The 25427-nt window shown below is 45.1% G+C and overlaps 1 protein-coding gene across 1 annotated transcript in view; it reads right to left on the reverse strand.

Moving 5' to 3' along the window:
* The window catches only part of UVRAG (UV radiation resistance associated), a 336707-nt gene extending 311494 nt beyond the window's left edge, over positions 1 to 25213 (reverse strand). Inside the window, exon 1 of the mRNA XM_085623282.1 lies at positions 24897 to 25213. Within this exon, the coding sequence (XP_085479408.1) occupies positions 24897 to 25028 (132 nt within the window). The 5' untranslated portion in view covers positions 25029 to 25213. The remainder of the gene's footprint in view (positions 1 to 24896) is intronic.
* Positions 25214 to 25427: the final 214 nt, after the last annotated feature.

Genomic DNA, 25427 nt, shown 5'->3' on the forward strand with positions numbered 1-25427 from the left:
CTTGTACCCTTAAATTCTGCTTAAAAATTGAAGATTTTTAAAATAATTCTAAATAGACACTTTGTGCTAGCACTCTGTAATGTTAACGTCTGTCCCAGGCTACAAAGTGTTAAGTATTCCATTATGATTTGAGATATCATTTTTATTGCATGTGCCTTAAGGGGAAAAAAGAAATAAAAAATAACATCTCACATGACACGAGACAAAAAAAGAAGTTTTTGATAATAGAGAAAGTGTTGGGATGGGGATTGGGAGAATTACAAGAATTACACAAATTAAAATATTGACCAAGCACTTTTGGTCTGGTGAGTCTGGATGCCTGCAGCAACAAGAATGCCCGAATTGGTTCTTCACTGGTAGCTAGCTCCGCTTATGACTATTATGCTAGTTAGTAATATTTTATTATCCAGCAGGATGACTCAGTGCGTGGAATATTCTCCCCTGACAAATTTAGCAATCTGAAGGTCATAAATTTGAATCCAAGGAAGGCAGACTGTTTTCCTTCTATATGGGGTTACTAAATAGGCAACAGTTGAATAGGTCATCCACAACACTTACAAATGGCAAAAGTAGGACAGTAAACACTATATAAACAAATTATTTTCGGAGCTGGAAAAAAAAAACTGATAGTGTCTTTCTGAAACCGGAGTTGGGACCATATAATAGAATCGCTCCCACTCCGCTTGCTCAATGTTGTTTGTTTACAGAACATCCTGCATAACACTGCACTGCTTGTTTAGCAAACACACCCAGCTTACCTGCAAACAGGTGCCAGTTAGCTTTGCGTAGACAAAGCTTAAAGCTTTTTCAAAGTCTGGGCAGAGAACTCCAAACAAATTGACCACACACTTGATATCGGTTTAATCAGATGCACTGGTGTGTAAAAACCCTGTGCTTGTTTTCCATAACACTTATTCTGTATCCTGACTGCAACTACCCGTAATGATATATCAGAGTGCATCAGTTACCTACGGATTCCATGACATGAAACAAGACAAGGTCTACAGCTTCAAATTCAGCTTTATTCGATTGTAAAGTAATGCAATCATAAAAGCAATTTTATGATTGCATTACTTAACATTATAATCATAATAAAAATGTTTAAAATTGGGTATCGACTATTCAAATTAATTCATATAAAATGATGGCAGTAGCTATGATCAAAATATCGCACTTAATTTCATCAGATGAAAATTCACAACATTTCGTTAGAACGATAAACTTAAAAATTCCTCAGAACATTATGCTCTTCCTATAACTGACCGCTTTTTTCAAAAACATCGCAATTTTCCAAATGATATTAGCATAATCCATGGTTTGTAATGCATAATACGTTGGTCGGCATTTTCTTATCCCCATAGATTTCAGCATTGGGAGAATCCAGACTTTCCTAATAAGAGTATAGAATCCATAAAAGAAAATAACATGGATAGTGGATTGACTTGAGCAATTATCACAAGGACAGGGTATCATGGTTCGGCTCCACTCATTCATATCGGGAAAACGAATAAGTCTGTGGACCATTCCAAGCCTGAATCTTGTTAATAGGAATCTGTTGTATCCTTCTGGTACTATCACTAGATATGGCTGAATTTTAAAAGCACTTAAAATCATTTGATTTTCCAGTACCGTGGGCTTTAGTATTTCGGTCGTCAGCCGTGACATTTCCAACATTGCAAGACCTTCCTTTTTTAAATCTTTCCTACGTACCGCTTGCATGGAATCAGGATCGGTAAAATACTCCAAAATGGCCCAGGTTATGTAAAAATTTACAAACATAGTTGACCCAGGGTATCGTTAAGGCTTTTTCAATCTTTAAAATATCCTTTAAAATATCCCTATTTAACTTTCTCTTCTTTTGTCCATACTCAGTGCCATAAAAGAACCGGCTCCAGTTTAATAAGATCAGACAAGTACGTTAAACCCAGTTTAGCATGACACACATAAGAAGATGTAGTTCTAGGTACTAACCATATATATCTCAGAAAATTATTTTCCACAGTCTGTAATGACTGGGTATTTGCAATGCCCCACACCCCTGAACCGTAGGTTGCAGTTGGAATACGTTTTGCCTGGAAGATCTGTAAAAGCTCCACCGGGGGTCTTCTCCCTAACTTTTTTGAAAACTGGCCCAATGCCGAAATAGTTCTGATAAAACGTAATTTTTAAAATGATGATCACCCCGATGGTTAACTACCTAATCAGCATGCTTCCGCTCCTCCTTACAGACGACTTCCACCGCAAACTAGATATCCTCATCTCTGAATTCCTCTGGTGCAAGAAGAAAGCAAGGATCAGTATAAAAAAAATTAAGACTAGACAAAACACTAGGTGGGGTAAACCTAGCGGAAATCAGACTATATCAGTTGGCTTTCCTGGCGAAACAAGGCTCATACTGGTTAGCACCACCTACTGGCTACACCCCAGCATGGCTAGAGGTAGAGAAGGCCACCCTCAATAACCTAAGCCCCCTTGCACTCTTAACAACAAACAAGCTATACCCACACACGTTCAAGTCCATTTTTAAAAATACAAAAATTGCTGTACTTAGGGTTGATAAAAATCTGGAGAATAGTATTAAAGGGTCTAAAATAGAATCACTCTGGGCGAATAGGAAGATATTGTACAAAGGCAAAAGCCTAGCCCTTGACACATGGTGGATTAAGAAAGGAATCCTTTTCCCCTACCAATTAGAAAATAAGACATATCCAATGACATTCTGAGACCGCCAATCGAAGTTTAGCCTAGCTGACATCGAATTCTACAACTTCCTGAAAATCAGATTGGCCCTTACAAAAGCCAAACTATTCTCCACCCAACTATCAATAGGCTTGTTCGTGACAAACATTAACAAAGTGGGACACTAGGTCTCACAGATATACAAACTCCTCCGCCCCAAAACGACTAAACTTAATGAGAAGACTATGGCACTCTGGGGACAACTGGCCCCAGCTCCACCGGAGGAACAGGAATGGTCCTTACTATGGCGATCAGTTTCACGAAATAGGATCTCCCCTGTTCTTGCCCAAACTAAATACTGGTGATTACAAAAGGCATTCTGGACCCCCTCCCGGTTATTCGCTTTAGGGCTGCGTAATGACGCAACATGCTGGAATTGTAATAGGGAGACGGGGGATTTAACTCACCTTATCTTTCAGAGCACCATACTCAAGACGTTCTGGGACAGAATCTTTGCCTTCATAACTGACTTGTTTAAATGTACTATGGATAGAGACTCCTTCAATCTACCCACGGCCTGCATAAACACAAACTTGAGATCTGAGGCCGACGTAGACCTACTGGACCTGTTACTTACCTCAGCAGTGAAAATGGTCCTTGCCAACTGGAAAGACACGAGTAAGACATTATATAAAAGCTGGATTCACTGGATCATTCACCTCAGAGGGGCAGACAACATAGCACTGCAAAACTCTCGTTGGATACCATCCTCCAGGAAGATGTGGAACTCTCTGGACGCATTTCTAGACTTTTACAAACCTCCATGAACAAAGGGTCTACCATGGATCATATCTTGTGATCTTTTCATTCCACCGGATATAACTGTATGAATGTATGTATAATGCTCATTGTAACCTGTACTATGCGGTTATACTATGTAAGCCTCCAATACCACGTGCCAACACACACACACAAATTTAAAAGCATTGATACAATTAGCCTATCCGTGCTCTTCTTTCCCTTCTCTTCCTTTCTCTCTCACTTTTACTCTCTTTTGCCTGTCCTTCCTTCCTTCCTTCCTTCCTTTCTTTCGGTCATTGTTTGACGCGATTATTCTCACGGTAGCCATAAAGGCGCATTTCCCTCAATCGTGAATTCACATGTAAAATTTACCAGATATACATTATGGTTACCTTGATATATGCTTTCTGTATACCTTGTGAAAATCAATATAGCATTTTGAAATTTAAAAAACTTAATTTTTTAGATCTAACTGCTTGAGCCCATAAGTCATCTTGGTGAAAATATGAAAAAATTTTGTTGCCTCAATTTTTTGATCAGCTATGAACATCTCCCGACATTTTTTACTGCCCCTACCACATCTCATTACATATGTCTAAGAAGTATTCACCATAAATCCTAGATCATTCATATACTCATTAAAACCATTTAAAACCTTTTGTAGACCTCCTTGAGTTTGTGACAGTAAAACCGCATCATCAGCGTATAAAAGGGCGGGATTAGAACGACCATTTATCTTGGGGTAGTCAACCTGTTTCTTAACCAATGCTTCCTCCAAGTCATTTATATACAAATTAAAATAGAATGGGGCAAGGACACATCCTTGCCTGACTCCCCTATGTATTGGAATTGTACACCCACCCTTAATGTCAAAACGAACTCTCGTCTGTGCATTACAATAAAAACGTCTTAAGAAATAAATAATTTGTTGTTCAACACCTATCTTTTCTAAAATCTGACTGAGTTGGCATGTTTTACAGAGTCAAAAGCGGCGGTACGGTCTACAAAAGCTAAAAACAAACTTCCCTTTTTTACACGTACATACTTTCCCACCAATAGGGCTAAATTTAGGCTCTGTTCAATAGTGCCCACTCCTTCACGGAAGCCATATTGAAGGTCGGAAAGGACGTTATTGTCTAGTGACCAGTCTAAGTCTTGCTAATATTATGCGACCCACAATTTTAGTCACTGAGTCTAATAACGAAATTGGCCTGTAGCATCTATGATCCTGGCGATTTCCCTTTTTAAAAATGGGGACAATAATTGACTCTACCCATGTTAACGGAAAAGGCGCTAAACAACTTGCGTTCACTACTTGAGTACAATTGGCCCCCATAAAATTAAATTTGATTTAAACAAATCACATGGGACGCCATCGGATCCTGGAGCCTTCCCACCTCGAGTAACCGAAATCACCCTCGTCAATTCCTCCAAGGTTAACTGGAGGTCAATATTTTCTATATTCTTGATTAGTGGTGGTTCACCTAAATTGTTATCAGTGTAACCTACCCCCTTGAAGACCTCTGAGAAATTCTGGGCCCACTGTTCATCTGTGATGGCTATCTCGATGGAGGGACCCCCATCTTGCTTCAAATATGGAGCTTTAACCGCCTTCCAAAAGGCACTACTGTCCCTGCTTGAGGCAGCCAGATGAAGGGACTCCCAAGCTTCCTTTTTCAAACTAGCTTTCCTCTTTTTAATGGCTAGATTGTAAATTCTCCTAGCCTCCCTTATGGTGTCCTGATTTCTGGGATTAGTATGAAGTGCTTTTTTTAAATTCAGGTGTGCATTGGTACAATTGGAATCAAACCACCCTGTTGATTTTACTTTACTATTTTTTTGTACAAAGAGGGCCTCCCTCACAGCACTAGAGATTAATACAAAGGACTCAAGTATACTACCAGGGGTTGCTAACTCGTTCAGACGTGTCAAAAGCAGATTTACACTTATTTACCACTTAATTTATAACGCATTCAGGATTAATCATAGACCATTTCAAGGCAAAACCCGTTAGTTCCATCAAGTGCAATTGACTTTAAAGGCTGGGGCCATTTTTACCTTTACTTGAGCTCCTCGTCCACCCTTTAATTGTAATACCCAGTGGGAAGTGATCGCTCAAAGATATATCACCAATATGGAACGATCTGATTCTTGGAGCATGGTTATTTGACACAAATATAAAATCGATCAGTTGAAAATAAGCACCGCCCATTAAAAGTGTAGCCCATTAGTGCTGGCTTAAGGCACATTTCATTCATGAAACCTAAATCCAGAGTACACAACATCTCATTATACAGCTCCCCCAATTTGGTATGACAAAAATGCGTACAACAAAACTCTTCGTTAACATCATGGCCACACACAGTAATATCAGCATTTAAACATAAAACGCAATTAAAATAGCCTCCTAGAAGTACCATTGTGTCTTGAGCACATTTATGCCATAATAATTGTACATCACTTACCAACTTTTTCATCACAGATTCTACATCAGGCAGGGAAATATTATTATATCATCATCATCATCAATAAAGCTTTATTATCGGTTGCGAACCATATAAGCAATGAACATAAAAAAGAAAAAGATACAACATTTCCAGCATACCACCATACAAGATTCATAAATGAATAAAATACTCATGATAAAATTAAAAATAATTAGGGCCAGATTGATCCTATACGCTAAAAACAAGGGATATACAGAATAAAATCAATCCATAGTAAAACTAGGCCTGTGAAGACACAGATACAGCGGATAAATGGTGTTTAATTTTGGCACTTTGGGCGCTCCACATAGCCCAAAGATATCTCAAAATCGCAAAAACAATTAAAGGAGTAGTGTCAAATGTTAGTATTCTAAAGGCTTCCCTGTAGTCTCTAAGGCCCAACAGTTTGCAGAGAGGAGTGATCCAATGAGCTCTGATTCTAGCATAAAAAAGCAAAACATGCAAATCTGTTTCTTCACACCTATCGCATCCAACGCATAAACTAGAGTCCGCAGGGGTGACTGACCAATGTCACAGCCCGGAGAGGGAGTGTCCCATACCTCAATTGGACATACAGCTTCTTGGCCAATGCGGGTTGGATGATATCCAGGCATTTCTCAAAATGGTAGTGATCTTTTGCCTCCAAAAACCTATTGGTCAGTCTGCCCAAAGACGGATTAGTAAGAGCAAGTTCCAATCGGTGCTTGTTAAGTAGGATAACCAGCTCTCTCCTGGATAATGAGTGACACGTCAGTTCTGGAGCACGCCATAAATCATTCCTACCCAGGGACTGACACGCGTTCATAACATATTGTAGCCAGGGGATTTTCCCAGCCCCCCTTAAGGACAACAAATCCCTTAAGTCGTCCCTATAGCTTAGCAACTACAGGGTGGACCAGAGCCGCCTCCAGTACAACACAGGGCGATTCGAAATGACCCCCTGAATGGGGGCTAAGCCCAAGTCAAGGCGTAGGGGGAGGAATGGTGTGCTCTGTGGGAGACTCATTAAACGTCTGATAAAAATATTCTCGGCAGTCATCAGGGAAGTGGCACTCAAGTGGCCCCATAACTCTACCGCATAGAGCGCCCCGCCTCTCGCCTGGGACTTATAAATTTCTAGGGGCGGGCCCAAAGATTTAAGTGGGGACCCACTATGGACTTTTAGAATGCCACCAGAGAATTGGGCCAACATCATATTTGCTTTAGCTACCTGGGGCCCCCACCCCATCCTATCGTTCAGTGTTACACCAAGATAATCAAAGGTGGAGACCCTTTCAAGCACCACTCCGTCAGATGAGGGTGCAAGCAAGTAGATATTTTTGCCTTAAAGGCCATAAATTTGGTTTTTGCCAGATTAATCTCCAGGTTCCTTGACTTGCAGAAAAGGCAAAAAGCCTCCAATGTTCGCTGTATACCCATAGAGGTTTTCGATAGCAATAGGGTATAGTCTGCAAACATCAGGGCTGGGATCTTCCGGGCGGCCAAGCTGGGGGAATCCAACTCCCTGGCTCCCAATAAATGATCAATTAGTCCGTTAAGGAACAGAGAGAAAAGAGTAGGGGCCAAGACGCACCCCTGCCTCACTCCCCGTTCCACCGGAAATGGGGCCGAGAGCTCCCCGCTATTCCCATACCTCACCCTCGCGAAGGTACCTTGATGTAGCCGTTTAAATAAATGGCATAGATATGTGGGTGCCCCCATCTCCCTCAAAATGGCCCAAAGCTTATCCCTCTGGACCAGATCAAATGCAGAACGAAGGTGAACAAAAATCAGATACAAACTACCGGCCCCCAATGTTACCGTTTTCCAAAAGACCAACTGGAGTCTAAATAGTTGGTCAATGGTGGAAACCTTACAACGAAACCCCGCTTGAAGGGAGGTGAGGATTTGTTGGTCGTCAGTCCAACTCTGCAACCTTGTTAAAAGAATGCGAGAGAACAGTTTCTGCAGGACATCAATAAGGCTAATGGGACGGTAGTTAGCCAGGTCTAGAGGGGAGGCCTTTTTGTGGATAGGAATAATCTCAGCCCCCAGCCAGGTTCAGGGAATTTCCATGCCATTCAAAATAGCATTGAATAGTAGCCAAATATAAGGAGCCCAAACTTCCTGCTCACTCAAGAATAAGTCACCTGGAATTCTATCCAAACCTGGGGTTTTCCCCGGCGCCAAATTTTTAAGGGCCACTTTAATTTCTTGGAAAGAAAAGGAAATGCGCTTGCCCTCAGCCAAAAGTGATGGATGCGATAGACTCCCAACAAGGGAGCCTGAATGTGCCACCGGAGCAACTTTCGGAAGAGAATACAATGGCTTGAAGTGACCTAGCCAAACCTCTTCACTCAGGTTCGGTGAGAAAGCTGGAGTCCCATCTGACGATCCAGATCTCACTAAATTCCAGAACTCTGTGTAATCATGCCTATCCAGGGCTTCTTTTATGTTTGCCCATCTTAGTTCTCCCCACTCAGACTTAGCCGAGACTATTAAGGCTTTGTATGCGGTTCTAGCAACTCTAACGCTCATCACAGAGCCAGTTTTAACCGCTCTAACCAGAACTCTTTTCGCCTGTCTGCAGGCTTTATTATACAATTGGGCCTGTTTTTTTGTTCGTGGCCGGTTGTTTGCTGAGGTATAAAAATAGTCTGCCAATATGCTTGTGATACTAGAATGGATGCAAACTAAATCCTGAAAGTAGGAAGAGTCATAATTCCCAGTAGGGAGATCAAAGCCTCCCCCAATTTGGGCACTACACAAGAGTAGAGCTCGGCCACTTTTCCAGGGTCTGACACAAATCTAGCCCATCTGATAAGTCTGCCACCCGCCGCTAAAATCAGGTTCGTGAGCACAGGGGTCTCCAACTCCACCCTACCATGAGAGTGGCCCAGTTTATGTTTTAGTTCCAGAGAGAGAAGGTTGTGGTCACTATCAACCCTCTGGATAACGTGGAAGGCCTTTATTTGGGACCAGAGATCTACGTTGACAAATATATAGTCGATAGTAGAGCTCTTCCCAACTCTATTAAATGTGAAATTCCCCAGGAACATCGGGAGGAATTCTGCCATTGCAGGCCCTAAGAGAATGGGCTACCAAAAGCTTATTTATCTGCAATGCTAACGGCGATAAACCCCTAGCTGGATACGCCGAACACTCCTGGATCTGCCAGATGGAATCCTCGTCCAGGGTTACCGAAGGAATCCCTGCCAAGGGTTCAAAATGGCAATTAAAGTCACCCCCTATAATCCTATGGGAAGTTGGTAAGGTGCATGATAGGAGCTCATCAAGGGCCTCCAACATAGATAACCCCTGCTAGTTGGGAAAACGGTACAAATATAAGTTGGCGACCAACATTGATGAGCCATCCATAAAACTGAGGATGACGGAAAGAAGATCTGGGGAGTGAGAATCAACAACTTTCACCGAGCACCCCAGGGACAGCGATACCCAAATGCACAAACCCCCCGACGGTCTACCTCGGGGACCCTGGACCGCTGGCAAAAAAAATGTTGCAAAACCCGCCCTGTTGGGCGGGTGCAGCATCCAGGTTTCTTGAAACAGGCATAGGTCATATTGGTCCACCAGTTCCCCCCAATCAGTATCACCTACCTTTGGAAGCAACCCTGCTACGTTCCAGGAACCCACTAATGGGCCTAAAGAAGCCACAACTTGGGGACTAGATGGAAGAGGGAGGGGCGTAGAGTTAGGTGAGAGCTCTGTGGAATTAGCCAAAGAAGTCCCTCCAACGACACACTTAAGGTTAATTTACACCAGTGGATGGGGAAAGGGCTAATCCCATACCTACTTCAGGGGCTACTAGAGCCTCCACGATGCCCAACACAACAGGAGGGGCGGGTGGATTAGGCCTTGAAAATTGTGGAAGTCAACAACTCAGAGGGGTGTAGCGGTTGGCTAGGGGTACGTAATTTTCACCCGCCCAATTATCCTTGTAATAACAATTAGATCTGAGACCCCCAGATGTGGTCTCCCTAGTGTAGAAGTACCCCAGGGGTAATGGAATAATCTCACCCTGTTCACCTGCACCACCCCAGTCGAGAATGTGCTCAACCACTCCGGGGTCCCTGAAGTTGACAATCACACATTCCCCTCCTATATCTTTCGATCTAGTCCCCAACCAGGTAACTCTTCGGACTAGGAGGATTTCCCCCTGTCCCGCTCTCGTTAGTGGTCTATGGCGATTTAACCAAAAGATTATTTTATTCTTTAGCTCACTGTGTGATTTACTACGATCTCCCAACAGCGGAGGGACACCAGATAATACCACCACATATCGGGAAGCCTCAGGTGGCAACTGTGGATATAATGTAGATCGACAAGCTCCATCATTTAAAAAGTTGGTGTTCGCTTTTAGAGACACCCGGCCCCCACCCCTCTGCAAATTGCTGTTGGATTTACAGGATGGAAGGGGGGCCAGGAAAGGTGAGGTAACATTATCCAAAGTGGGCCTAGCGCTGATGTCGGGACCAAGTTTTGAAGTGTTAGAAGAGCAGCCAGGAATATGCGTTGGTAGCAAGCCCGATGACTGGTTAACAATTCTTGGCCCTTCACTAGAACTAAGGTTGAGTACCTGGTGTTCTGGATTACCTACTGCCATTGAAGGATGGTCATTCTTGGGTAGTGATGGCAAAGAGTCTCCTCCCTTACACTTGTTATTAATCAAAGAAATGATTTTATCAATTCTGCCTGATAGAGTTTTAAACTGCGAATTGATGAGCTGTTCGATTTGTGCTTGCAAGTCGATAAATAGGTGGGAAACCCAAATTGGGGGAGCTAAAGATGAAAAGGGGGTGCTTGACTCATTCTGGGCAGTATCCAAAGCTGAGGGAGTTACCTTCGCAGGATTTCGTTTCGATTTGGATTTCTTGTTTCTGGGGCAGGATTTAGAGCCCTTTTTAGTCACTTTAGAGCCTGTTGCAATAGCCGGCATGGGGCAATCTAACGCAGTTTGCGCAGACACATGCCCTAACTGCGCACAAGGAAGCTCAACAAAGGAGGGGGCTATCAGCGAATCAGATGAGATACAGGTGGCTAAAGAAACATTTCCAGGTAACACTTCCGGGGGGATGACTGGGGTAATAGATAAACGCCTTTCAGTGTCCTCAATAGCTGTAGCCACTACCCCTATGGTTTTTTGCAACATTTTGTCTATGGCTGTTAGGCTAGGTAATTGCGTGACTGGACCAGTGTTTTGTCTAGTACACGGCAGAGATGAAGAAGGTTGTGTTTTACCCATAGTGTGGCAGGTGGAGACTTGAAGCTAAAAAAGTTAGGGAATAAACAAAGATCTAATAGCCCCGGAATTCGCGGCAACAGTAATATCTTCCAAAACTTAAAACCTAAAAACAGTAATGAGGTGGGTGCTTAGGTAGGCACCCAACTCTAGCAAAACATTAAATAAAATACAATATGGCAGTATAGTGGGATGTTAGAATAATACCGAAAGCAGAGTCCCAGTCCTAGAGCGCGAGGATCCGTCAGAGGGGTCTGCCCAGCCCGGCCTCCTCTGGCCTCGGACGGCTGCAGACGGCCCCGCCCTTGTCCCGGGCTTCTCCCGGCACGTCCCGCGCACATCCTCGCGGGGCGAGGGACTAGGCGGACCTTTAAGCGCCCCCTGGCGTGTGTTGCAATATCGTCCTGTCCCAGGGGATCCTGGGTGTTGTGGTTTCTCGGGTCCGGCGAAGCCAAGCCCAGCCGGTTCCGCGTTGCTGAGAAGGGGGCGGAGCCAAGCCCGGCCGTAGAAACTGCAAGACACCAGGGAGCAGGCGGGAGAGAGGTGTCCTCACAACGGTTGCAGGCGCCTCCGTTCAATACCTTCTTTTACCAGAAAGATACCAGACAGTATAGCTGCCAAGTTTCACAGGTCCTTGTGTGATGTTCTGGGGCAGACCAGGCTTTTTTCCTTTAGGTTATTGGAGATAATCCTCTGGAAAGGGTAAATGTTCTCTGACGTTCCAAGAATTCCTCTTCCTGTTTTACATCAGCTCCTGAATGTTTCTGGTTGCATTCAGAATCATAAATACTCATACTCTCTCCATATGGCTGCTCAGAGCCTTGAAATAGTTCTGGAAACTCCACTCTGATTTATGCCCCGCTCTTTCTCGCTCTCCTGAGCGGATCTGGCAAGGCTAAGATAACGAAAACTGAAGCGCTTCACCAGTGCGGAAGTAACCTCACTCCGGAGGCTTTCAGGATGTGAGGAGTATTCCCAGCTCTCTCTCGCTCACCTGAGCAAACCTGGGATGCGGCAAGGAAAACAGAAGCGCTTCACCAGTGTTAAAGTAACCTCACTCAGGAGACTTTCAGGAAGCGAAGGGTAGCCCTGCTACAACAAGGCTGCTCAGAGTTTTCAGCGTTTTGCCCGTGTTCGGTTATTATAAAAATTGATCAAGATGACAGATTGCTTACTATCAATTTTGATGTTAATTAACTGATAGTAGATATCTTCTAAATGGAGTTCTACCTTGCTAAAATTCATAGTATTCGATATATATGTACAAAGGCCACCTTTGAGCCTACCTCCTTTGCTTTCAGTTGCCCTGGTGTGCAGTGTTTTAAACCCGTTAATGTGTAGTGGGTCTCTTGCCCACGTCTCCTGCAAACAAAGAATATCTTGACTTTGTATATATTCGCACCAGATGGAATTGGTCAACTTTGGGCGTAAACCAGCTACATTCCAAGACACCAAATTACAAAGAACTTCCTCTGTATTATTAGTCAAGCTATTATTGGACGGTTTAGATGGAATAAGGTTAGTTGCAGGCTCCAATGACTGAGAGTGGGAAACTTCCTGAGTGTTAATTATTTGGCTGGCACAGGGTATCATTATCACTTTATGGTCGGTATCACTCTCCAATGGCTGGGAACTTTCCTGAATTGATGTTACATCATTTATAATTAGGTGTTCTCTATTAGTGTTGAGTACGTCCCCGCAATCTTTGATTAATACAAACGCACTAATTGTTAATTCATTTTCAGGACTTGGCAGAAAATCTGGGTGGGATATGGTTGATTCTTGATCGATAAGTCAATCGATATCTTCCATCGAGTCAAATACTTCATAGCGATTGCTGGTTGGCACGGAATAAAGATGTCTTCTATTCTCTGGAAATAAATCCAGCTGCCAATGGCACGGACCATCACTCGGTGGATGATAGAAAAACCCCAATGGAAGAAAATTAATGCCATTTACATTAATCTGCCCACTTCCTGCTCTGTCCAGATCTTGTTCAGCTCATTTTGGAGACCCAAAAGATAAAATTACACAATCACCTGATAACCGTTTAGTGGACTTACCGGTCCATGATACCCTACGTACCATTTTGAATTCAGTAAAAAGAACATTATTTAGCCCCATTCTCGTACTTAGTAGATGACAAGCTTTGTTACATAGTGTTGACCAATGCTCAAATTCATTTAAAGACAAGTGTGGGACATTTGCTAGAACCACAGTATAAGGGGTCGCTTCTGGCGGAAGATTTAAAATCAAATTAGGGGATATGCCACTAGCCCTCCTCAGATTAAGAGCCGGACTGCATGGCTCACCTGAGTTCCTATCCAGATCCCCCACCCTCACAATTGGTGTGGCTCTTTTTGGAGCTAACGACTGTGTCAATTACTTATTCTGACTTTGGTCGGTCTGATTATGTGCATGTGACAATAGTCCAACATTTACGTGGGAGGACCTGAGTTTCGTTCGATCATGTTTAATATGCGGGCGGGGGTTAAAAATAAAACATTGTGTCTTTACATTGATGCCCTTTCCCATATCATCTCCTCTCCTTGGGGACATCGAACCAGCGCCCCTGCTATTACCTGCGTCAATATTGGGTAACTGAGTAAAATCACGAGGCTGTTCTAATACATTTAGCCTTGCTTCAATTTGACATAACTTCTGCAACAAAGGAGCAAGAAGGTTAGATACCAATTGTTCTAATCGGTTACATAAAACGTCCTCGCTTGACCATACAGGGGAACTATTTACGTTAGTGGCCAGTGACAATGGCGGTGAACGGGCATTATCGTTCGCCGCAGGAGAGCTAGATTGGCAGACTGTGTTCCGAATTACTCGTTTTTGTTTCTGGGGCACACCTTTTTTCTTCCTTGTGATAGGGTCATGTCCTTTTTTAGAGCCTTGATTTATGCTTGCTTGCTGCCCTCTAGTGCCAACACCAAGAATACGGGACCCCGACAACTGCTCAGTCAAAGGACTTAATTCAGAGTTGTTAGGATTACTAGAGGCAACATACATATCCGTAATATTGTCAGCAGATGGATGGGTAGAACAAATTTCCAGGCCATTACTAGTACCAATACCAGATTGACAAGATGAAGAGATTGAGGATCCAGAGATACCCGCCGGCCGCTTGGTTAATTCAATTTAATGAATAAGTGCATGTAGGAGAGTAGGGTCTGCTATCCTATGGTCACCCCAAATTTTTGCTTTTTGCTTCACTGGTTTTTGACATATTGAGGCTGTGGGCCTGCCAATCAGACCCCCAGCCTGCTGTTCTCTCTACTAAATGTACACTATGCACCCTAGGTGCATAACCAATTGGAAGTGGATCACCCTGTGAGCCCCTGTACCAGTGTACACTAGGTACCCAGGGAATTGGTGTATCTAAAGCCTACCAGGGGCTGAAGCATGTATTGTGCCACCCCTGGCCTGGCCTAACAAATTTGACACAACTGGCTGATCACTCAGCTGGGGTAAGTTGGTGTAACCACCTCTTACTTAGGTGTAGTATACCTATACCTAACCTTAAATGGGACACATGTTAACCTATAAGTCACTCCCAGGGCAGGCCTTAACAATCCTGAAGGCAGAGTGCTTGGTTCCATGTGAGATGGTGCTCTGGCATGAGCTGAGCCTGTCTGCAGTGGTCGGAACAACTTCCTTCTACGGTTTCCAGATATCGTCGCGGTTAAATGCTATCTTTGGTTTGGCTTTATCAAAACATGTCGAGTAAGGTGTCATACGAATTGGAATACTAACCCCTCGCCAATTCTGGCGACGGGGTTAGCATTCCACCCTTCTAGAGGGACACGACATGTACAGTACCTGAAACCCGGGTAAAATCAGACATAGCCTCAGCTCCACAAAATGGATGCTGCCACCACAGACACAAGTCTGCCCTCCTGCTGCTGGGAGTCCTTCCAGCTTGGGAGGTGTGGACAAAGGGTTTCCTGCCAGGGGAGGTGCGTGCACCACCCCAGACAGGATTTTGTGTATTGGTCAGGTAGGGCTTGAAAGAAACCAGACATGCCTGTGGCTCACAAGGAGCCTCGGTGCATATGCCAGTTCAATCCGGTCCTGGGGCACACCAGTCCCGGGCCTGGGGCGAGCTGGACAAAGGATTGGGGGTGTAACCACCCCCCTTCCTGGTCCCACCCATAGGGAGGGACCTAGCAGGTAGTCCGGCCCCTAGAATCCGCTTAAAGGTAGGAGCTGTGTCCAAAGACTTCAGACATCCTGGAATCAACTTGAAACTAAGAAGAAGATGGGAACTTCGACGCTCTGCCGCACAGAGGACTGAAGCCAATCTCCCCTGTGGTCAGGGAGTGACCACCTTGCTAACGCAAGCACCATCCAGCGAATCAACGTCTGCTGAAAAGAGGAGACCCGTGGAGGCAACGAGACACGTGGAGCCAGCCATCTTGAAACGACCACGACAAGCTGCAAGTGCAACAACCGAGGCTCCCTCCAAGTTGTGCTTAGGGATCTGAGAAGCCCAACCCTCGAGCAGCATCTGCACCAAAGGTGAGCCCTCCAGCATCTCCACGATCTGCGTGGGGCCCTTCTGCATTGCCACTCGACGCGCCTAACCGGTTGCTGGCCCGCTAGCTAGTGGCCATCTTGGCGACGAACTCCAAGAAATACACCGCTGGTCTGGTTGCTCCAGACTGGCCCTTGCTCCCCTCCAAAGGAGCAGTCCCTCTGACCTTGCTGGTCAGAACCATCAGCTTATTTCGTTTTCCACAACAATTGCTTTTGCCAAGGCTTGTTTGCTTCGACCAAGTCGCCAACACCGCCGACAGCGAGAGCCTGCGTGGGACAGCTCGTGAACCGACTCCTGGACGTCGTCGACCTTCAGGGACCACGTGGCTGCAGAGACAAGGTACACCTTTCTTCCTGTTTGCACCCGACATCGCCTGGTACCCATCTGGTGCCACGCTGGTCACTGGCTAGTGACTGAACACTGTCCCCTCTGCTTACAGGTCTTCTACAACTCCGATCCACCCTTGGATCCACCGCATCCCTTCCGGACTGACCGCCTGCAGCATCTTTGTCCACAGGCTCCAATGAACAGATAGAAGAAACCTGACGCACTTCTACACCTATGCACCCGCTTCCTGTGGGTGAGGTAAAGCTGGCACTCCGGTGCCCAAGTGTAGAGTAACATCTCTAGTGTCTGTGTTTCCAATCTTGAGTTCATAGTCCATCCGGAAGATCCTCTTTGCAGTAACTTAGTAACTTTTACGCACCCATTGAAAACCTATGGGAGCACGCGTGTGACTATTTGCTCTGCACCCGCAACCCGTGGACCTCCTGGTCACTAACTGAAGTTAGCTCCTTGTAGGCCCAGCGATTCTAGAGGCCCTAGGCCTTTTCCCTTTTCTGTTCGTGGTACTTATACCACTATTTTAGTATATGGTTTGAGCGGCCACCAGGGCCTATCCATATAAAGTGCAACTTCTGTGTATTCTACTGTAATCTTGTTTGACGATTTGTGCTCCTGTGCTCATAAAGAGACTAGGGGTTACTTTGAGAAATAAATACATATATATTTTGAATATATATCTGTGTGGTGTCCTTTCATTGGTATAAAAGGGGGTTGCATTTGGTAAAACAGCTTGCTTAACACGTTTCACGAGTTTAGGCTCAAAGACTGCTTAGCCTACGCTACCACTATGGCAGCTAGTCCGAAAAGGTTGACTTACAACCACACCATAAGGGTTGCTTGGCATGGTACAAGGTGGTCACTTTAACTAGTGAACATCATATACCAGGCCAACTTCTCACAGTGCAGATTCAGCAGTATCAACAAAGGCATCTAGTGTCCCCACCACCCCAGTGCCCACCCCTGACTTGAGTCTACTCAGGATTACAAATAATTAACAGTTGGCCTCAAATAGTCGTTATCAAACAAGGCTTAAATGTAGTCCGCACGTTTAATAACCATACAATTTACTACCAGTACATAGATGATCGAATTGGGGCCCACCCAAGCCTCTTTCAGGCTTGGACGGGCGCAGACGGGCATGTCCTTGGCTCGGACTTTGCCCAGGCTTGCCAGCGTGCATCCCGCGCTGCGGGAGCCCTTGCACTGTTTTAAGCGCCCCCTGGCGCGTCTGGTGGGATGTGCGCCCTCAAGGCACCTGGGAAGTGAAGTCTGCCTCCGCTCCACTAGTGGCGGTGTTTGTGATGACAGCAGGGCAGGGCAACAAACAGCAACCAACAGCCAGCGGTATGTAGTACTGAAAATGAAATGTTTAAGAATGAACTACAGCTTAATTTGTCAGAGAGCTCCTGGATGGCTTAATACAACATAGTACATCACCCAATATGCCATCATAGTAGTCATCAACAAAAAAAACCTTACTCTGCAACAGGAAGAGATGGGATCCAAAATGTGTGCTGTTTGTTTCCTGTTGGCTGTTCTGAACTTGGTGTCTCCTGCTTTCCCGGGGCCGGGCTTGGCTCCGCCGGACCACAACCCCCAGCATTCCTAGGGGCAAAACACCTCACAATCCCGCGCCAGGAGGCGCTTAAAGGCGGGCTCGGTGCCGAGTCCCTTGGCGTGCTGTTTGTTTCCTGTTGGCTGTTCTGAACTTGGTGTCTCCTGCTTTCCCGGGGCCGGGCTTGGCTCCGCCCCCTACACCCGCTGTCCTGAACTTACTGGGGCTTCTCAGGTTACTTGACTCGGTCGGCCGGGCTTGGCTCTGCCGGACCACAACCCCCAGCATTCTAGGGGCAGGACGCCTCAATCCTGCGCCAGGAGGCGCTTAAAGGCGGGCTCGGTCCCTCGTCCCGCGAGGATGAGCGCGTGACGAGCCGGGCTAAGCCCGGGCAAAGGGCGGGCCGTCTGTGGCCGTCAGGGGCCGGAGGAGGCCGGGCTGGGCCACCTTGCTAAGATCTGCACCCTTCCATTGGACTACTGACTATTCACTTAAGGTACTGTGGGATGAAAAGGGCAGAAGGATGTCCATATAGTTGAAACATTGTCATAGTATAATCGCCTCTACCCCAATCCTATATTATTGGTTCGATAAACGTTTTTAATATTGTAGGTATTGAGGGGTTTTGTGTTTATTATTTGCTGCCCGACATTTGTTTGACCCAAAAAGCACTCTTGTCCCAGCAGCTGCAATGGGAAAAACTAGTAACAAATCTCACCCAATGACTAGGCAGCATGCTGCCGCGACCCAATCCCTCCCGAGTCTAACAGCAAAAGATAAAATGCTACAGAAAACGATTGGGGTGGTTGCGACAGCAATAGAAAATACGGAGAGGCGACTTTCGATTACTCCAGCCTGCCCTCCATCAGAGCAAGAGGGGGATTATTCGACAGCCACAGTTAACCCATTAGATTGTAGTTTCCTCCGTACATCGTCTTTTTCTGAGTTACCCTGTGCCCAGCCCGTTACTACTATTGCCACCAGTCCCACACTGCCTAATTGTGTCCCGCAAGTTTTGGTGAAAAATGTAGCCAACTCTCGACCAAAAAAATAAGAAAAGTAAAACCCAAAAGAAACAAAGTAAAAAAATTACATCTTCGATCGTACCGGTACAGGTTGCCGACGACCAATCTACAGTCCCTGTAGGAACTCCTATTTGGGCTACACATTTATTATTAGAGTTCCAGTCCCATATTGAACAGATTATCGGCTCTCTTATTAAACCACTGATATGTAAAGTAGATAGATTAGTCTCTACGCTTAATAATATAGATCAAGTAAAGCCGAAAATTGTGACTTAATCAATAAAAGAAGCTCACAGAATGAATTTGAGTATTACGAATCCTATCACGCGAGCTGTCGATGGTGTAGAGGGACAGTTTGCTGATGGGCAAACTCCAGACAACCTAGAAATAATTGGTGGTACCCGAGTATTGCCCAGCAGCAATAACAGTAATAATAGTAGCACAGTTCCACCAGTTCAACGGGCAGTAGGTAACCGTTCCCTGGGCCCAATTATGCTATTGCCTAACGATAGGAAAGGAACGGGTGGTTGCAGTACAGTGCCTAGGGGTGGAACTAGTACAGGGACATGAAACCGGTAACGACAAGTCCCGGAAAATACAGATACAAATATCCCAGTAAGGGGTCAGCCTATTGAATTGCCCATCATAAATCTACCCCCGGAGTCCCTGCCTTATGTTGTGGTACTCACTGGGGTTCCCCCTTTGGCCCATGGGAAAAGTGAGGACCACAGCGATCTTAAAAATAAATGCATACACTGGCTAAGGACTAATAGACCCTCACCACCCAGTCATTCTGGAGAAATCTTGACAGTTAGGAGAGTTGACTGGATTGGGCTTAGACCCAAAACCCTTACAGGAAACTGTGTGATTATAAATTTTAGACACAGGAGTGCTGTGGAATTTATATGCAATGGGTTGCCTGTCTGGTCGAACACTCAAATATTTCCCCTCCCCCTTTCATATTTCTACCCAAATGCCCAGAGGAGACTAGGTTGGGACACGAATTACCGACAACGGGGTTTATGAAAATTTTCCCCATAATATCTATCAGGGGACGGTAGCCAGGGAGGATACAAGTTCATACTCTCCCTTGCTCTCTTTATTCCCCCCAAAAAATAGGTATAGTTCTCTTGAACTGGTCGACTGACGCCCGGAGGGATATCCCCCCCATTTCCCCTATGGCCAGTGGCATAGATGGACATGCCGGCGAGTCAAAGGGTAGGGTCTCTCTTTCCCCCCAATTGAATTTTAGCACAAATTACCTTCTAAATAACGAAGTTATGATGCAACGGGGGGCACTAAAACAATCTGTAGAGATTAGTGCCCCTAACAACTATTATCTTCTAATAAGACCACCGTAGGTGAACTCGAGCATAGGAATCTGATTTCGGATCTTGGGAACTATATTGGAATGGAAAGAGTACAAAGTAATCCAGTAAGAACCGAGGGCCCCATAAAAATCCTGTCCTGGAATGTGTCTGGAATAAAAAACAAATTGCCGCTGCCCGAGTGGGGCTCCTTTATGGCTCTCCACGATATTTGTTTGATGCAGGAAACCTGGGCATTGGAGGAGAGTCTTATGCCTGGGTATGTTACCTTTGATATCCTTGCTTCAATTGGGGCTAGGGGGAGGCCATCGGGCAGGCTAACAATATGGGTGGCTACGCATTTGGGTGCCAGGGCTGTACAAATGCACCTTAATTCCCCAGATGTCCAGTGTGTACTTCTGAACCCAGAAAATACGCCGAAGTTGGCTATAGTGAATATTTATTCTAGACCCACTAAGTGCGGGCGGGAGTCTGTTGCAGTTGATGTACTCAAAAACTGTATCCAGTCACTTGATCCAACAACAGCACTCGTGATTGGAGGAGAATTCAACTGTCAGTTTGAGCCCCTGGCGAGCCCTGGGTGGGATGAACAGGACGATGAAGACCAGCTCTGGCATGTTCCCGAACCACAGATTACCCCTGTCAAGGCCTGGACTCCATTGGTCCTGCAACTACAATCATTTACCCTTTCAACTTCTTTGCGGGCATGTAATGGACGGGTGGAGCCCGATAGACCTGGGTCAGCTACGTTTAATAGATTACACCAAACCTCCATCATTGATTATATAATGATGGAAATTAAACACTGGGATAGGCTGATGGATTTTAGGGTTGTCCCAAGGCACGATAGTGATCATAATGCCCTGGTACTATCACTAAAACCTGGCAGCTTTGGGCTGATAAATCCTTTGCCCGATATAACAAGTGCTATTCCTCCCTACATAATAACTAACAACAGACGTAGGGTTAAATGGCCACTTTTACAGGAGTCCCCTATCCTATTGGCGAAAATCTATAACATAGCCATTCCTTCGATTCTTGAAATGGGGGATGACGCCCACAAGGGCAGAGCAGTGAAAATCCACGAGCAATTGGTAGAGAATCTAGTGGATATGTTCTGCCCTGTAGTTGCGGCCAAATCCCCACGGGTGAAGCTACATCCCTGGTACGATGCCCCTTGTAGAAACGATACAACAAACAAGGGTCCTAGACCTGAATTTAGAATGAATTAATCAGAAAAATTTTGTTTTATATATGTTACGATTATCCACATCATTAAATGAAATAAACAACATAAAAAAGAGCAACAAACGACCATGAAATGGATCACCATATATTTATTTCAAGCATTTAGGTGAGAGCCAAACAATTAATATCATGAATCAATGTCTAGGACCCTTGCTTGTTTGTTGTATCGTACATTACCCAGGTCCTCGACTATATTGGGTTACCCCGTCTTTTGTAATGAGCCCCTTGTAGAAAGGCAAAAAAAGATCTACTGGTTGCCATTAAAACCCAAGATAGAGTTTGTATAAAGAAATCTCGACTTCTCTACAAAAAGGCAATTACAAGGGGTAAGAAGGACTGGGAGGATAATATATGGGAAGAGATGGGATCCGCGCTCAAGCGTAGGGATACTAAGTCATTTTGGGTTACCGTTGCAATAGTTACGAATGGGGGTGATAGGGCTTGTGTCCCAAACATCGCGTCATCAGCGTGGGAGGCACACTTTAGTGCACTATACGCTAGTGTTGAACTGAACACTATAATTGACCCAAATAGTAAACCCCGGAAGGAAATGGGACTAAAGTGGCCGGTTGCCCTACCGCTTGGGATAGATGGGGCACTTTATCCGTCGACCTCCCGGGGCTCCCCCCATGAGTACCGATTGGAGGGGGCCTCAGGCGGACGGCAGAATAAGAACCAAATCAATATTGGGGATGAGAGGTACCCCGAATGCCCCGAAATTGTAACCCTGAAGGAGGTTGAGTCAGCAATAGGAAGACTACCTCCCAATAAGGCCCCTGGCCTGGATAAACTTCCAGGAGATCTTTTTCGTACACAGCGAAAATATGGGCACCATATCTGGCTGCTCTATTTAATGAGGTTTTATTTGGAACTGATCTCCCGGGGACATGGTTGGGCGCGGAGGTGGTTCCCATTTACAAAAAGGGTTGTCCGCTAACCCCATCCAACTATAGGCCCATCAGCCTTATAGATACAACCCAAAAGCTAATGGGCAGGATTATTTTGGATCGGATCTTGAGCTGGATGGAGGAAAATTAAGTATTAACAACACTTCAGGCAGGATTTAGGTCAGGTATTTCTACTTTGGATCAAATATTCCGCTTTAGGTCTTATTTTGGAAAACTGCAATTGTGGATTGTGGCAGCCTCAACCTTGTGTTTGTTGACTTGCGGGCGGCATTCGATCTTGTCCCCAGGGCAAAGTTATGGGGGATCCTGGCAGACCTGGGACTCCTGCTCTACCTTCTGACAGCATTAATTAGATTACATACTAATAATTATGCTCGGGTTAGGTGCGGGAGGCATGGGGAACTATCTAAACGCTTCCCTGTTTTAAGGGGAGTACGCCTGGGTTGCGTCCTGGCTCCAACGCTATTCAGCCTATATATAAATGGTCTGGTTGATCATCTGTCTGGTATTACAGATAGTGATTCTCCCAGACTAGCGACTGGGAGAGTGCCCGCTCTGATGTTTGCGGATGACACTCTGTTGCTATCCAAAACATCATTGGGCATCCAGCGTACCCTGGACGGTTTTGTGGCGTTTTGCGCCTTGCGGGGATTGGAGATAAACTTGGATAAAACCAAGTATATGATCTTCAATCCCCCAAGGCGGACACGACCGAACCCTGTCCTTAACGGAATCCCTTTGGAGCGGGTCAAAATATTTGTCTATCTAGGCATAACTATAACAGAAAATTTTGAATGGGGCCCCCAAATCTGCCCTTAAACTAACACAACTGAGCAGAGGTATTAGTAAATTTCATAGGATATCCGATCTTAAACTGGTAGCCCCGGCCATAGAAATTTATCGACTTCAAGCAAGAATGGCCTCAATTTATGGTGCTGAATTTTGGGGCCACAAAAATATTTCCAGTCTCTTGAGGGCGGAGCAAAACTTTACGAGGAATCTGGTAGGCTTACCATTAAGTACACCACTCATTCCCCTACGCTTTGATTTGGGGCTGGAGCCGATAGATGAGCTTGTAGCTGTAAGACCTATGCTATACTGGAAGAGGTTATGGTCTATTCCAGAGTTGGCCCCCTATAGAGCTGAGTTCCAGGAGATCTGGCCCAAATTAAAAAACCAAAATATCCCATGGTTGCTTAATATCAAAGCCTCTAGTAAGAAGCTAGGTATTTTACAGATTTGGGAGACCCCTGAGTTGTCTTGCCCGGGGATGACGAAATTAGATCTTCAAATCCAGATGAGGCGGCAGAACCTGTCAAATCTACAGAGATCCATAACATTGGGCAGGTTGTCTGCTGAGTTCCTCTTACTAAAAATGGAACCCCGATTTGAAGAACTCTTACAACCGCCTTAAGCAAGGAAGTTGTACCTTCAACTCAGGCATGGTAGCCTACCCATTAGGCATTTTACTTCTAAATGGGTCAAATCAGAAGGGGAAGCCTGTCCTATATGTAATTATAAAAGCGAAGATGTCCCTCATGTTTTGTTTTTTTGCCCTGCATATGCTCGAATTAGGAAATGCTGGTTAATCCCGATATGCAGGAACCTTGGATTTCGCCATTTTGCACAGGCCTGTCGGGTTTTGATTTATAATACCCATCCTCCTATTGTATTTGCCGTATCTCGCTTTGTACTTAGTATGTGGCGTAGAAGACAAATCTTCTTGTAAATATGTGATAGATAAAGTTTACATTTTTTTTTCCTCTCCCTCCAATTCATTTTTGATAACTACTGAATTTAATGTCTTTTTAATACTTCTTTTTATCCTGTTTTTATTCCTCGTGCTTTATATGCATTTTATCTGCACTTTTATGGTCTTTGACCGAAATAAAGTTATCAAATGAATGCTATATAAAACCTCATAGCATAACCTGAGCCTAACCATAAAGTTAATGAAGAAAAAGATTTCTTTAAATTGCACATACGACGGGTGGAGGAGATTTCTTTCCAGAACAGGCATGACCTAGCTAAATGACCATACAGCTCATACTCTCCCCATTGTAAAGGTGACAGCCACACTACCTAAAACTTGATTATATCTGACCATGGGGTAATTACTTCAGCACAAATGGACGTACCCCACTCAAAACAAAGATTCACGGGTTAAAGATTAACAAACCATCTCTCACGCCTGGCATGCAACTTATTGGTTAATCTATGACGACACCCCTGAACTACTTGTTGACAAACCAATCATTTCACAGTTATGGATTTCAATGCAACAAAACCGGCTTATTGTGCACCATATGGTATAAAACAGCTGAAAACAAAAAGTTGTAAAAGGAAAGCCTGGGGCTGCAAAAGTGTTATTCCGTAGCAATGAAGTGACTTATCAGCACACTCGCCCAGCAATAATGTCCCACAAATGCCAACTGAAGATAAAGTGATTACCCTACCTATGTGATTAATGATGTTAATACTTCAAGAAAGGGAAAACCTCTCCCACTTCACGGTAAACCCATCTAAACCGGACTGGTCGCCCGCTTATAAATGTCGTTCCACTTTACTGGGGGTCGCCTAAAAAGTTTGAACTTTACTGTAGGGCGTTATAGATAGCACATATGACTGAAACACGGGGACCCTTTCCCAACATAAAGCCGGACTTCCAAACAATGACAGCCATCATCAAATCAAAAGACCAGACATGCCTCCTATGTAATTCTTCCTTTCAATTACCTGCTGGGAGGGCAGCTCTACGTGCAGTGCCCGCGCCGAAGAGCTGGAGAGAACCCCGACCGGGGCGGAGGAAGTGCCTGACAGTTCCTCTCTGCCGCCAGCTCCGCCAGGGAGCACCGCGGAGCTTAGCATCCTGTGCACGAGCCTCGCATCCCGAGTGACACAGCACTTGACGGCAGGGCTCAGGGGAGGACGGGACGAGCAACAGAGCAGAGGGGCCCTCAGCAGCAGGCGATGCTGCGGCCGCCCGCCGTTAGCGCACCAGCACCCAACGCTGCGGGCGCCCGGCTCCCATTGGCAGTAGGGAGCCGACAAACTCCGGGGGCGTGGTCTGCCAACGAAGTACGACAAAAGAGAAATAGAAGCTAAAGGAGTGCGAGTGGATAACGTTTACGGCCATCCAGGTAAGTTAAAAATACTAATTCAACAAAGGGCGAAATCCTCTAAGGAAAAATCAGTGTAAATAATATATTATTAAAATATCTTAAATATTTGAAAAGTTCTTGGTAATATGTAATAAAAACTCCCCTT

The sequence above is a fragment of the Triturus cristatus genome, chromosome 8, assembly GCF_964204655.1.
Source record: "Triturus cristatus chromosome 8, aTriCri1.1, whole genome shotgun sequence".
Lineage (NCBI taxonomy): Eukaryota > Metazoa > Chordata > Amphibia > Caudata > Salamandridae > Triturus > Triturus cristatus.